This window comes from Acipenser ruthenus, unplaced genomic scaffold (genome assembly GCF_902713425.1).
Source record: "Acipenser ruthenus unplaced genomic scaffold, fAciRut3.2 maternal haplotype, whole genome shotgun sequence".
Taxonomy (NCBI): Eukaryota; Metazoa; Chordata; class Actinopteri; order Acipenseriformes; family Acipenseridae; genus Acipenser; species Acipenser ruthenus.
Genome location: NW_026708322.1, coordinates 18,784 through 32,694, shown reverse-complemented (window position 1 = coordinate 32,694; position 13,911 = coordinate 18,784). Strand labels below are relative to the sequence as shown.

General features: G+C 43.3%; 2 protein-coding genes across 2 annotated transcripts; both read right to left on the bottom strand.

Annotated features, from left to right (window-relative positions):
* Positions 1 to 6,328: 6,328 nt before the first annotated feature.
* On the bottom strand, positions 6,329 to 8,148 carry LOC131731602 (ufm1-specific protease 1-like). The gene is made up of 2 exons (XM_059020816.1): positions 8,091 to 8,148; positions 6,329 to 7,442 (listed from the first exon to the last, which is right to left on the bottom strand). Exon 2 carries the CDS (start codon positions 7,391 to 7,393, stop codon positions 6,731 to 6,733), a length of 663 nt encoding a protein of 220 aa, XP_058876799.1. The 5' UTR covers positions 7,394 to 7,442; positions 8,091 to 8,148; the 3' UTR covers positions 6,329 to 6,730.
* Positions 8,149 to 9,846: 1,698 nt separating this feature from the next.
* On the bottom strand, positions 9,847 to 12,605 carry LOC117967911 (ribonuclease P protein subunit p20-like). The gene is made up of 3 exons (XM_059020815.1): positions 12,412 to 12,605; positions 11,165 to 11,416; positions 9,847 to 10,818 (listed from the first exon to the last, which is right to left on the bottom strand). Exons 1-3 carry the CDS (start codon positions 12,566 to 12,568, stop codon positions 10,664 to 10,666), a joined length of 564 nt encoding a protein of 187 aa, XP_058876798.1. The 5' UTR covers positions 12,569 to 12,605; the 3' UTR covers positions 9,847 to 10,663.
* Positions 12,606 to 13,911: the final 1,306 nt, after the last annotated feature.

Sequence of the window (13,911 nt, the reverse complement as noted above, 5' to 3'; positions counted from 1 at the left end):
CTGGATAAGGGCGTCTGCTAAGAAAATAATAATAATAATAATAATAATAATAATAATAATAATAATAATAATAATAATAATAATAATAATAATGATAATTATGCAAAGAACAAGAAACATCTCGCCAGAGACACACAGAAATGAGATGATTGTGTTACTGTGTAATTGTGGTACTGTGTTAATTATTATTATTATTATTTATTTCTTAGCAGACGCCCTTATGCAGGGCGACTTACAATTGTTACAAGATATCACATTATACAGATATCACATTATTTCACATTATACAGATATCACATTATTTTTACATACAATTCCCCATTTATACAGTTCGGTTTTTACTGGAGCAATCTAGGTAAAGTACCTTGCTCAAGGGTACAGCAGCAGTGTCCCCCACCTGGGATTGAACCCACGACCCTCCGGTCAAGACCCGGAGGGTCTTGTCACAAGAACGAAATAAAAAACCGTGCACGTGTAACGAATGACTAAGAAGAGACTCTCTATCCTTTCTGAAAAACTGAAACAGATTCTGTTTATAGTTCCGGATGAAAAGAATGTGTCGCTGACTCATCAACTTGACAGTTCTCCGGTCACTACGGCAACCGAACCAAACACGGCGAGTGGGCGTGTCCCTCCTTGACTTTCGGTTTCTGCTCTGTTGTAACCTGAATGAACCGAGTCGCCAGCGCCTAGACCGGCGTGGCTGCTCACAGGTGACCAGCATCGCTTCATTACCATGCCACTCCGGTTAATATCACCCACCCCGCTTACTATCCCCCCGGGCAGTGCAAGCGCACGAGGAGCCGGTATCCACGCCAGCACGTTGCTGCAGAGTATGGAAATGCTTCCGATGTCGTTCTGTCGAGTTCCATCTCAGGACGGCTCGTTGGTGCCCTGCTGTTTTTTTGTTCCAGGTTATTGTTGAAGTCCTGATGAATTTATAATCACCACCAGCGGTGCAATCCTAAATCTGTGCTGCTAATTCCCGTGTTGTTAGTGTGTACGCTGAGCTCCCCAGTGACACACAGAACAGGCAATGCCTTCATCTCATGACTGCCACGTGTGTTTCTCCTCTGTCTTGTGAGAATGCTTTGCTTTATTTACGCGTGTGCGTGTGCGTGTGCGTGTCAGCCAGTGGCTTCGTTTGTGGTGTTGTACACAGGTGTGGTCAACGCGCTGTCTGTCGCTGTCAGCATTTGCATCCTTTGAAGCAGTAGTTTGTAACACATGAAGTTCCTCAAACCCTTTTCATTGCATCAAGAGGACTGACTGACTGACTGACTGACTGAATCAGAAAGTTGTGCAGCAGATGGGAGTCATGGGACTCAGCTTACCTGCTAGTATGCGAGTTCTGACTATTACATCACAATAGAACCTGAACAGTGTTCCAGCTCTATTACATCACAATAGAATTGAACAGTCTTCCGACTCCACTACATCACAATAGTACTGAACAGTGTTCCGACTCCACTACATCACAATAGAACCTGAACAGTGTTCCAGCTCTATTACATCACAATAGAACCTGAACAGTGTTCCGACTCCACTACATCACAATAAAACCTGAACAGTGTTCCGACTCCACTACATCACAATAGAACCTGAACAGTGTTCCAGCTCTATTACATCACAATAGAACCTGAACAGTGTTCCGACTCCACTACATCACAATAGAACCTGAACAGTGTTCCAGCTCTATTACATCACAATAGAACCTGAACAGTGTTCCGACTCCACTACATCACAATAGAACCTGAACAGTGTTCCGACTCCACTACATCACAATAGAACTGAACAGTGTTCCAGCTCTATTACATCACAATAGAACCTGAACAGTGTTCCAGCTCTATTACATCACAATAGAACCTGAACAGTGTTCCGACTCCACTACATCACAATAGAACCTGAACAGTGTTCCAGCTCTATTACATCACAATAGAACCTGAACAGTGTTCCGACTCCACTACATCACAATAGAACCTGAACAGTGTTCCGACTCCACTACATCACAATAGAACTGAACAGTGTTCCGGCTCTATTACATCACAATAGAACCTGAACAGTGTTCCAGCTCTATTACATCACAATAGAACCTGAACAGTGTTCCGACTCCACTACATCACAATAGAACCTGAACAGTGTTCCAGCTCTATTACATCACAATAGAACCTGAACAGTGTTCCGACTCCACTACATCACAATAGAACCTGAACAGTGTTCCGACTCCACTACATCACAATAGAACTGAACAGTGTTCCGGCTCTATTACATCACAATAGAACCTGAACAGTGTTCCGACTCCACTACATCACAATAGAACCTGAACAGTGTTCCAGCTCTATTACATCACAATAGAACCTGAACAGTGTTCCGACTCCACTACATCACAATAGAACCTGAACAGTGTTCCGACTCCACTACATCACAATAGAACTGAACAGTGTTCCAGCTCTATTACATCACAATAGAACCTGAACAGTGTTCCAGCTCTATTACATCACAATAGAACCTGAACAGTGTTCCGACTCCACTACATCACAATAGAACCTGAACAGTGTTCCAGCTCTATTACATCACAATAGAACCTGAACAGTGTTCCGACTCCACTACATCACAATAGAACTGAACAGTGTTCCGGCTCTATTACATCACAATAGAACCTGAACAGTGTTCCAGCTCTATTACATCACAATAGAACCTGAACAGTGTTCCGACTCCACTACATCACAATAGAACCTGAACAGTGTTCCAGCTCTATTACATCACAATAGAACCTGAACAGTGTTCCGACTCCACTACATCACAATAGAACCTGAACAGTGTTCCGACTCCACTACATCACAATAGAACTGAACAGTGTTCCGGCTCTATTACATCACAATAGAACCTGAACAGTGTTCCAGCTCTATTACATCACAATAGAACCTGAACAGTGTTCCGACTCCACTACATCACAATAGAACCTGAACAGTGTTCCGACTCCACTACATCACAATAGAACTGAACAGTGTTCCGGCTCTATTACATCACAATAGAACCTGAACAGTGTTCCGACTCCACTACATCACAATAGAACCTGAACAGTGTTCCGGCTCTATTACATCACAATAGTACTGAACAGTGTTCCGGCTCTATTACATCACAATAGCACTGAACAGTTCCGGTGAGTTCTGGCTCCACTGCCTCACTCATTGTCCCCTCTTTTTGCACAGGCCCTTTTTTCGGAGCAGGGTTTGACTGAGCTGCTATTCTTGAGCAGGGAGCTGACGTATCAAAACTGGCCCGGTCTGTCTCCAGGGACAGTACCCTCACCTCCCGCCCTTGATAAAGCAATCTGGGGTTGGTTGTGTTACTGTAGAAATGAAACTGAAACTTTGGAAGATTTAGAGACCCCCTCCCTTCCTCTCTCACACAAAGTATGGTCTGGTAAAGCATAGGGAAGCATTGTAAAGCACAGAGAGGTGTGGTAAAGCATAGGGAAGCATTGTAAAGCACAGAGAGGTGTGGTAAAGCATAGGGAAGCATTGTAAAGCACAGAGAGGTGTGGTAAAGCATAGGGAAGCATTGTAAAGCACAGAAAGGTCTGGTAAAGCATAGGGAAGCATTGTAAAGCACAGAGAGGTCTGGTAAAGCATAGGGAAGCATTGTAAAGCACAGAGAGGTCTGGTAAAGCATAGGGAAGCATTGTAAAGCACAGAGAGGTCTGGTAAAGCATAGGGAAGCATTGTAAAGCACAGAGAGGTCTGGTAAAGCATAGGGAAGCATTGTAAAGCACAGAGAGGTGTGGTAAAGCATAGGGAAGCATTGTAAAGCACAGAGAGGTGTGGTAAAGCATAGGGAAGCATTGTAAAGCACAGAGAGGTCTGGTAAAGCATAGGGAAGCATTGTAAAGCACAGAGAGGTGTGGTAAAGCATAGGGAAGCATTGTAAAGCACAGAGAGGTGTGGTAAAGCATAGGGAAGCATTGTAAAGCACAGAGAGGTGTGGTAAAGCATAGGGAAGCATTGTAAAGCACAGAGAGGTCTGGTAAAGCATAGGGAAGCATTATAAATTGGTAACAATGGTAAATAAAATGTGTAACCATTGGCTGATAAGTGACTGTGGTAAACTATAATATCGCTGTGGTAAAGCTTCTCTCATTTATAATCCTTGTATTCATCAAATCTAGAGTTAAACAGAATTGCAGCAAAATGGCTGAAGCGCGTTAGACCAATCAGAAGTGACTCCCCCGCCCCACCCCAATCCTAGTCCAATCCTTTCACCGGATGCCTTCTCTCAAAATTGGCAACCCACGTTTTTACACAGCGCTGTAGACCGAGCGACTTCCCCGCCCTCGAAGAACAACACTAAAAACACAACCAATCAGGTTTTGAAAACTTCGAGGATCCCGCCCCTTTGAACAAAACCCGAATACGTCATCGCGCAGGACCGCGCTGCGAGGCGCGCTGTGATTCTGAAGTTATCAGCAGCGTGCTTTAGTCGCACCACGGAGCTGCATTGAACGGGTTTGTTTGATGTTTTAAAAAATACCGCGACGTACTGACTCACAAACAGCTAGAACACACACACACACACACACCCATTTCAACTAGAAGCGTCTTTCCTTCTTGTAATCAGTATTTTATTATTACAAGATGACTCGGGCGTTTTAAGACTGCAACGTGCAAACGCTGAATAAAACACATGACAGAATAATACACGCTGTCAGGCAGCGAAACAAACCCGAGCACCAAACTGAAATACGCCCCCTGGCGGCAGAACATATTCAATATATATATATATAGAATTTGTATGTATGGTCAGTACTGTACTGTAAGGAGGGATAATTGTATATTAATTAAAACCTTCCTCATGTACGTCTCCTTTTGTTTATACACAATGCATCCGTGTAGATGTTTAATAACGTAGCTTTATTTATAGATGTTCAAAACATCTCTGTGTGTATATATATATATATATATATATATATATATATATATATATATATATATATATATATATATTTGTGTGGCAAAAAACGACTGCTGTGGGTATTTTGACATCATTATTATATAGTAATTATGTATTATTATTTATTAGTCATAATTTATTATTATTTCATCATTTAGCAGACGCTTTTTATCCAAGACGACTTACAGAGACTAGGCTGTGTGAACTATGCATCAGCTGCAGAGTCACTTACAACTACGTCTCACCCAAAAGACGGAGCACAAGGAGGTGAAGTGACTTGCTCAGGGTCACACAATGAGTCAGTGGCTGAGGTGGGATTTGAACCAGGGACCTACTGATTACAAGCCCTTTTCTTTAACCACTGGACCACACAGCCTCCATTAAAACTGTTACTGCCAATTAAAAACCACAGCCGACGGTATCCGCAAATGCGTGTTTGTTTACTGGAATCTACTTGATATACGAAACACAAGCTTACTGCAAACAGTTTTCAAGAACTCAGGAAGTTTTTATTTAGTTTTTAAAAAAAAAAAAGGCTACAGTTAACCGCTAAGTATATCCCCACGCAGGAATCAAAACAAACACATCAGGTGGTGGAATCCGTGTTCCTGTTCCCGTGCGTGGGTCTGCGATTCTTAACCGCAACACCCCCGTCTCCCAGGCCCCCTCCTCCTGCCTCTCCGCCCGCGCTTCCGGCTCCTGCCTGATTTTGGGCTGCGGTGTGCTCTCCTCCTCCTAGCCATGTTTGTAATGATTGATAAACCAAAAAAAAAAACATAACTTTTACTTTTTATATCCCGGGTGGGGACCCGACCCCGCGGTGATGTCACAAGCTTGCATTGTGACCTCATGCCAAGGCAACGCCCCCTCCCCCCCCCCCATGTGAGGTTAAAAAAGGGAGTATTAACCACGGTTTTAAAATGCATTTATTAGCTCTTATAGTACAAGCAGTATTCGTGCACCAGTTTGCTGGTGAATATGTTTTAAGTTAAGGGCAGCAGTGTGGAGTAGCGGTCAGGGCTCTGGACTCTTGACCGGAGGGTTGTGGGTTCAATCCCCAGTGAGGGACACTGCTGTTGTACCCTTGAGCAAGGTACTTTACCTAGATTGCTCCAGTAAAAACCCAACTGTATAAATGGGTAATTGTATGTAAAAATAATGTGATATCTTGTAACAATTGTAAATCGCCCTGGATAAGGGCGTCTGCTAAGAAATAAATAATAATAATAATAAGTTATTTGGTTGTACTGGATTCCTGTTGCAGAGCAGTGTCACCCATTCCAGGTTTTACTACCAGCTTGATTAGCCCCGGTTTGTATAAGTAACAAGCTCATGTCTGATAAACTCCTAGTGGACCCACGCGTTAGGTTCAGAGATGTTGTTAAATGTAATAAGACATATTTTTATTGAAGATCTTAAAAAGCGAGCAGCACAGAGACCAGGACCTGAGGGGACGCCGTGTGGACGTGCAGTGGAGACAGAGGGAAGGGGACGCTTCTTCACACAGCGACAGCGGTGAGGGAGATGGAATGGGTTACCAGTGGTGACGAAGGCACGTCTTTGATGCTGAATCCACTGGGATCCTCCAAGATCCGAGATCAATCCGCTGTTCGGAACCGGAGGAGCGCTGATGGGACGAACCGCCTCCCCTCGCTCCTCGATGTTATGTTCTTAGGAGTCCAGGCGCTGCTGTCCAGTCAAGGTTAATTGCCTGTCTTATACAGAGGCGAAACCAGGCTTAGATAAGCCAGCGTGTTAACCGAGTCCTGTTCTTGCATTCTTATTTCGCAGCGAGCTGCGGCAGACAGAAATTATAGAAGGAGCCCTGATCAAAAGAATCGATTTTCCTCCACGACACCCACCCTTCGGCGTGCGCCGTTTCTTTCACTAACGACCCGCCAGCGCCGAAATAATGGGGGTCCAATACCAACAGATAGTGACCCCGTTCACCCGAACAGACCCCGAGGATCGCTCTGGACGCGTTATCGCTGTCCCCTCCCATCATGGCAGGTGAGCCGAAGCGGTCAAAGTGCCCGTGAAGTTCGGCGATCTGGTTCTGGAGTTCGGCGCCCCGGCGGACGTGCACGATCTTGCAAGGGACCTGGTGAAAACTATCCAAACACAAGGCGATTTCGAAGGAGCCGATCCAGCCCCGGGAGCCCACGAAACTGGCTGGTTTGTCCTCCATTTTAACCAGAGCCTCTTGAATCCCTCTCAGGGTCGGCGGGGTGTTTTCACCGGACGTTTGGAGGCGCATCCAGGACGATAGCGTCTGCAGAGTGCGGTACCCGCAGCCCCAGCCACGGTCGTCCAATCCGTCACAGCCGTAATGATAATACAGGCAGTCGCCCCGGATGAGGGAGCGTCTGCAAATACCCGACTCCGGCTCGGGGAACGGAACCCCCTGGTGGACATTTCGAAGGAGTTCATTGCTGTGATGCATTTAATTTAATTTTTTTAATTATTTTTTTAAAAGCAGTGCACCATTTCTCCTAGGAAACAAAAAATACAAATAAATAGATAAATAAATTACACTTTTTAGAGAATAAAAATAAAAAAAAACATACACTGAGACTTTTTTTTTTTGTACAGTTCACGTATTTTTGATTGGATGAGAATAGAAACGAAGCAATGTTGTTATGGTCTGCAAAAAAAAAAAAAAAAACAACCATGTGTTTATTTTTGAACTATGACGGTGTTATTATATATACACGGTTACTATGTAAGGGCTTCGGAGTTGCTACGGCGTTGCTAAGGAGGTTGTGTGGTCCAGTGGTTAAAGAAAAGGGCTTGTAACCAGGAGGTCCCCGGTTCAAATCCTTTCAGTCTTTCGGGTGAGACGTAGTTGTAAGTGACTCTGCAGCTGATGCATGGTTCACACACCCTAGTCTCTGTAAGTCGCCTTGGATAAAGGCGTCTGCTAAATAAACTAATAATAATAATAAATAATAATAATAGTTGAAGGAGAAAGACAATCCCAGTTGTTCACTCAGAAGTCTGGTAACTCTGAAAGCAAGTCACAAAACCAAACATATCTGAAACGTAGTGTTATTTTGCGACAAGATAACTTCACCCGACATTTAAATAAACTATTTTATATATATAAAAAAAATAAACAAACGAATTAACCTCCCATTTACCTGTCCACCACTTCCCGTGTCTCACTGAACTCGGTCCGGCCTGCCGCCCATATCACAATCAAAGTAGGTTCCGAGGTCAGGATGGAAACCCCCAGTAAATACGCGTTGTATTTTTTTTTTTAAATTGGTTTGATTGTATTTGCATATATAGTATTAGGTTTATTTTCTTATTATAATTCTGTATACTTTTAAAGCCATACTCTCAATGTGTGTGTCTTGTTAAGTGTTTGTTGGGACATATTTTACAACAGCACTGTAAACAAAAATATATATATTTGTTTTTTCCTCAACGTCAGTTGCTACACCTATTATTAAGACTATTAACGTCTGTAGCTCTCCATGGTTACTACAACTACAAATTAGCCACAATTGTGAGGGCTTGCTCAACACCATAGTGTTTTTTTTCCCTCACAAATAGAGTGCTTAAGCCAATGGTAAAAACACTAAAGTACATTGCTGCACATACAATAATATATTTGTTTAATATTTCGAAGGAATTTATTGCTGTAATCCCTTTTTTTTACTAGTATTATTGCTACGTATTTCTTGGTAATTGAAGCTGATAAACCCTGTGAATTCCCCGCCTCTCATTTTCGGAGCGTTCGTTCACATGGAGGCATGAGTCAGTGTGATCCAGTGGTTAAAGTCCAGGGCTTGTCACCAGAAGGTCACGGGTTCAAATCCCACCTCTGTCACTGACTGACTCCCTGTGTGCGTGACCCTGAGCGAGTCACTTCACCTCCTTGTGCTCCATCCTGCAGATGAGATGTTAAATCAACGTCCTATTGGAAGTGACTCTGCATATAATGCACAGTTCACAGCCTGCCTCTGTAAAGCGCTTTGAGATGGTGGATCACTATGAAAGGCGCTATATAAAAATAAAGATTGATTGATTGATTGATGAAAGTTAGTATGAGTTTTATTTGTGATGTTAAATCAACGTCCTATTGGAAGTGACTCTGCATATAATGCGCAGTTCACAGCCTGCCTCTGTAAAGTGCTTTGTGATGGTGGAACACTATGAAAGGCGCTATATAAAGATATTATTATTATTATTATTATTATTATTATTATTATTATTATTATGATGATTATGATTAACCCTATATTTTCATACATGCAGGTAGTTTTATTTTTCACTGTTATATATTCATGTTTAGGTCCCTGTTATGGGGAAGCATTTCAATGAGACGGTACTCCGGGGGCTTCATGATTAGGGGAGGAGTGAAAAGCATTACTAACAAAAGTAAGGGGAAGTTTACTGTTTATTATTTAGCAGACGCCTTTATCCAAGGCGACTTACAGAGACTAGGGTGTGTGAACTATGCATCAGCTGCAGAATCACTTACAACTACGTCTCACCCGAAAGACGGAGCACAAGGAAGTGAAGTGACTTGCTCAGGGTCACACAATGAGTCAGTGGCTGAGGTGGGATTTGAACCGGGGACCTCCTGGTTACAAGCCCTTTTCTTTAACCACTGGACTGTTTATTTAAAAGACAAAACCCAAATAAACTACGAAGGCACTGATGAGACACAACCCACTTCAAACAACAAGGGCTTTATTCAGGTTAGCATTTAATCAAACAAATAAATTAAAAAAAAAAAATACATTTCAATAGACATGCCATTAGGATTGGGGATCAACTCCAATTCCAATTCCCGGTTCCCATTCCTTCGAAGGAATCCAAATTGATATTTTAGAGACATGACGATAATAATAACTGTTGCAATAAATTTCTTTGATTTCCATTGGATTTTTGTACTGTTTGTATTTAATGGACTGTGCCAGGCTGTATTTCACTGTATTTAATGTATTTGCATTGTTTTGTACTGTTTGTATTTAATGGACTGTGCCAGGCTGTATTTCACTGTATTTAATGTATTTGCATTGTTTTGTACTGTTTGTATTTAATGGACTGTGCCAGGCTGTATTTCACTGTATTTAATGTATTTGCATTGTTTTGTACTGTTTGTATTTAATGGACTGTGCCAGGCTGTATTTCACTGTATTTAATGTATTTGCATTGTTTTGTACTGTTTGTATTTAATGGACTGTGCCAGGCTGTATCTCACTGTATTTAATGTATTTGCATTGTTTTGTACTGTTTGTATTTAATGGACTGTGCCAGGCTGTATTTCACTGTATTTAATGTATTTGCATTGTTTTGTACTGTTTGTATTTAATGGACTGTGCCAGGCTGTATTTCACTGTATTTAATGTATTTGCATTGTTTTGTACTGTTTGTATTTAATGGACTGTGCCAGGCTGTATTTCACTGTATTTAATGTATTTGCATTGTTTTGTACTGTTTGTATTTAATGGACTGTGCCAGGCTGTATTTCACTGTATTTAATGTATTTGCATTGTTTTTCACTGTTTGTAATTCAAAAGGGCGCGGGAATCTGAATCGGGAATTGATTCTACAAAAGGAATTCGGAATTGAGAAACAGGAAATCGCTCCCGGCCCAGCATTCCGCAGGGTCCTGTAAGCTCCTCCTCCACACAGTGTTTACAAAGCGAACCCGTCACAAACGCGCCGTGGTTTCCCCGGGGGGAGGGGGGGCGCTCCTCTACTGGGGGTCCGCGCGGAACACTTTGATGTGGATGGCGGAGTTGTTGCGGGTGCGGCTCACCGGCTCACCCTGGTCTGTCTCGGGCTCCAGATCATCGACCAGCTCCACCGTCGACGTGTTCGGAGCCAGCCGCAGCGCCCCCAGCCCGTTCCCTTGGCAACGGAGAGAGAAACGGGTTCACAAATTGAAATTCTACCCTCCCCTCCCTCTCCCTCTCCCTCTCCCTCTCCCTCCTCCCTCCTCCCTCTCCGAGGTGTTTTCACGCAGGCAGGTATATAAAGGAGATCAATGACACATCTGGAGCTGCTGTGCTAGATTTGCACACTGCTGTCCATACCCAGACTGAACCTGGTAGACAATGCAGCCTTTTAGAACCGGAACTCAGAACCTCAGAACTGTCTCCGTGTTCTTAGAACACGCCTCTGCGAGTCGCTCAGGTTTTCATGCAGGCAGGTACAGACAGGAGGTCTCTGGAGGGGTTCTGATAGCCGTGCTCACCTTGCAGCTGCAGTGCGATGTTGATGGCCCGGTTGATGGCCAGCCCCAGCCCGTGGATGCAGATCTCGTTGAACTCGCCCCCCTCCAGCAGCCTCTGACAGCGGGCCAGCTGGGCGCGGAAGTCGGTCTTCATGTTCACGTAGACGTCGTTGCGGCGCTGAGGCAGCTTGCGCGGCAGCCTCTTCCGCAGCGTGAACTCTGCCGGGTCGATCTCGCGGTGCTGCGCCAGCGTCACCCCGCCATCCGCCATGCCTACGAGGGGGGGAGAGGAGAGGAGGAGGGGGGAGGAGAGGAGGGGGGGAGGGGAGAGAGGAGAGGAGAGATTGATGAGAGAGAGATGAGAGAGGGGGGAGAGGAGGGGAGAGAGAGAGATGAGAGAGAGGGGGGAGAGGAGAGGGAGATGAGAGAGAGGGGGGAGGGGGAAAGGGAGATGAGAGAGATGGGGAGAGGGAGATGAGAGAGAGGGGGAGATGGGGAGAGAGGAGGGGAGAGAGATGAGAGAGAGGGGGGATGGGGGAGAGGAGAGGGAGATGAGAGAGAGAGGGGGGAGAGGGAGATGAGAGAGAGGGGGGATGGGGGAGAGGAGAGGGAGATGGGAGTGGGGAGAGAGAGATGAGAGAGAGAGGGAGGTCAACACTGAGATCAATTGATCAATTTAGCTGAAGTTAACGTGTTCTATTAAATCAGGTGTGGTCAGCTCGTTTTTACACAGGCTACATCGTAAGAATCCCTTTGTCCAATTGCAGGAAATCAGACTCCCGTTGCAGAGCAGTGTGACCCATTCCAGGTTTTACTACCAGCTTGATCAGCCCCGCAGTCTGTGTCTAGGTAACAAGCTCAGGTGTGCGTTTTATAATGAAACTCGTAGTGTGGAGTCTGCCTTAGTTTCTGCCACACTGTCTGTCTCCGTGTCTCTACACACAGATCTGCAGATGCGCGTATTCAATTACTGTCTATTAATTGTTGGTCTATTATCAAATCTTTTACCTCTGCAGGCCCGTATAAAAACATGCGTGTTTGTTGGTACTGCTAACACTAAGCGAGCGACGGGTCAGTCGCATAGTCAAGATTTGAGAAATAATCCTGAGTTATTTCCAAACCAGCTAATTTCCGTGTCATTACAAAATGTTCAGACTATAACATAGCATTGCACGAGTGTGTATCTAACGGTGCTGCTACACAGAGCGGTACTCGGTTCTTGAAGCTCTGGCTATGAATTTGTACGCATGATGTTTATTTCCACCCACCTGGACTATTAACTGGACGGTCGACACGCTGTCTCACAAACCGGACGCCTTGAACCAAACCCACAACACGTTTCTGCAGCGAGAGAGCGGACAGTTCCATTACTGTGCTGTGCCGGTCAATCTCCATTGGGTTTAAAGGGAATAGGGGGAGTCGCATTCAATCGTTTTCCTTTCACATGCTTTGATTTTTTTCGCGACGACGGGCGCACCGTGAGGAAGAAGTAAATATTTTGTAGATAATTACTATTAATTAATTTGGGATTGAAAAAGAACTGATGTACACCTCAAAGTTGAAAACAGACTCCCCTCCGTTTGGTGGCGGCGATGGAACATTCCAAAGAACATTCCAAACGGTGCCCCCTTTTTTTTCAGGAACGAACCATTTTGATTACCGTGAAATGAGAGGGGTGGTTTAAAAGTCAGTACATTTTTTTTTCCTTTAAATAAAGTTAATAACCCATCTCTGTGCTTTCTAGAAGCGATATTAGCGATGCAACTATTGGCATGCTTCTAAACAGCGTCACGTTGGTTGTAAATATTGCGATGTTTGTGATAATTAGGCTTTCGACACCCCCCCCCCTCCCCTTACAAACGGAGGATATTGCTGTGGAATGTGAACAGCGTGGAGCGATTTAAGCATCAATGCGTGGATTGCAAATTAAAACTCGCTCATGCGCGTTAAGCAATGTGTTGCTTCTCTGTTTGAAAATATATTGCGCAGTGAAGGCGAAAGGGCGTCTGTATTCGTTTCGTTATGTGTGTATCGTTATGGTTGTTAGTAGCTTAGTGATCCCAGAATCTCTTATCTGCCCCCTATTTTACTGCATTTAATCCTGTACTTCAGAGTACTGTAATCTGTCAGGTGTTTAATCTGTAGTATTTTGTATTTAATCATATCCTGATGTAACTATCACTGACACTGTTATCTGCTGTATTATTGAATTGTATTTTGTCACACTTGTACTTGCTTGAACCAAAGTCATTGCATTTATCTTGCTCTTAATTGTATTATTACTTGTACTGTGATTCTTGAAATGTATTTTTGTTTACGACTGGAAGTCGCCCTGGATAAGGGCGTCTGCTAAGAAATTAATAATAATAATAATAATAATAATAATAATAATAATAATAATAATTGAACACAGTATTCTAGGTGAGGTCTTACTAATGCATTGTAAAGTTTTAACATTTTTAAATTCAACACTTTTTCACAATATATCCGAGCATCTGGTTGGCCTTTATTTTTTTTTATATAGCTTCCCCACATTGTCTAGATGAAGACATTTCTGAGTCAACATAAACTCCTAGGTCTTTTTCATAGATTCCTTCTTCAATTTCACTTTCTCCCACATGATATTTATAATACTGCATAACCATAATTATTATTATTATTATTATTATTATTATTATTATTATTATTATTATTATTATTATTATTATTTATTTCTTAGCAGACGCCCTTATCCAGGGCGACTTACAATCGTAAGCAAATACATTTCA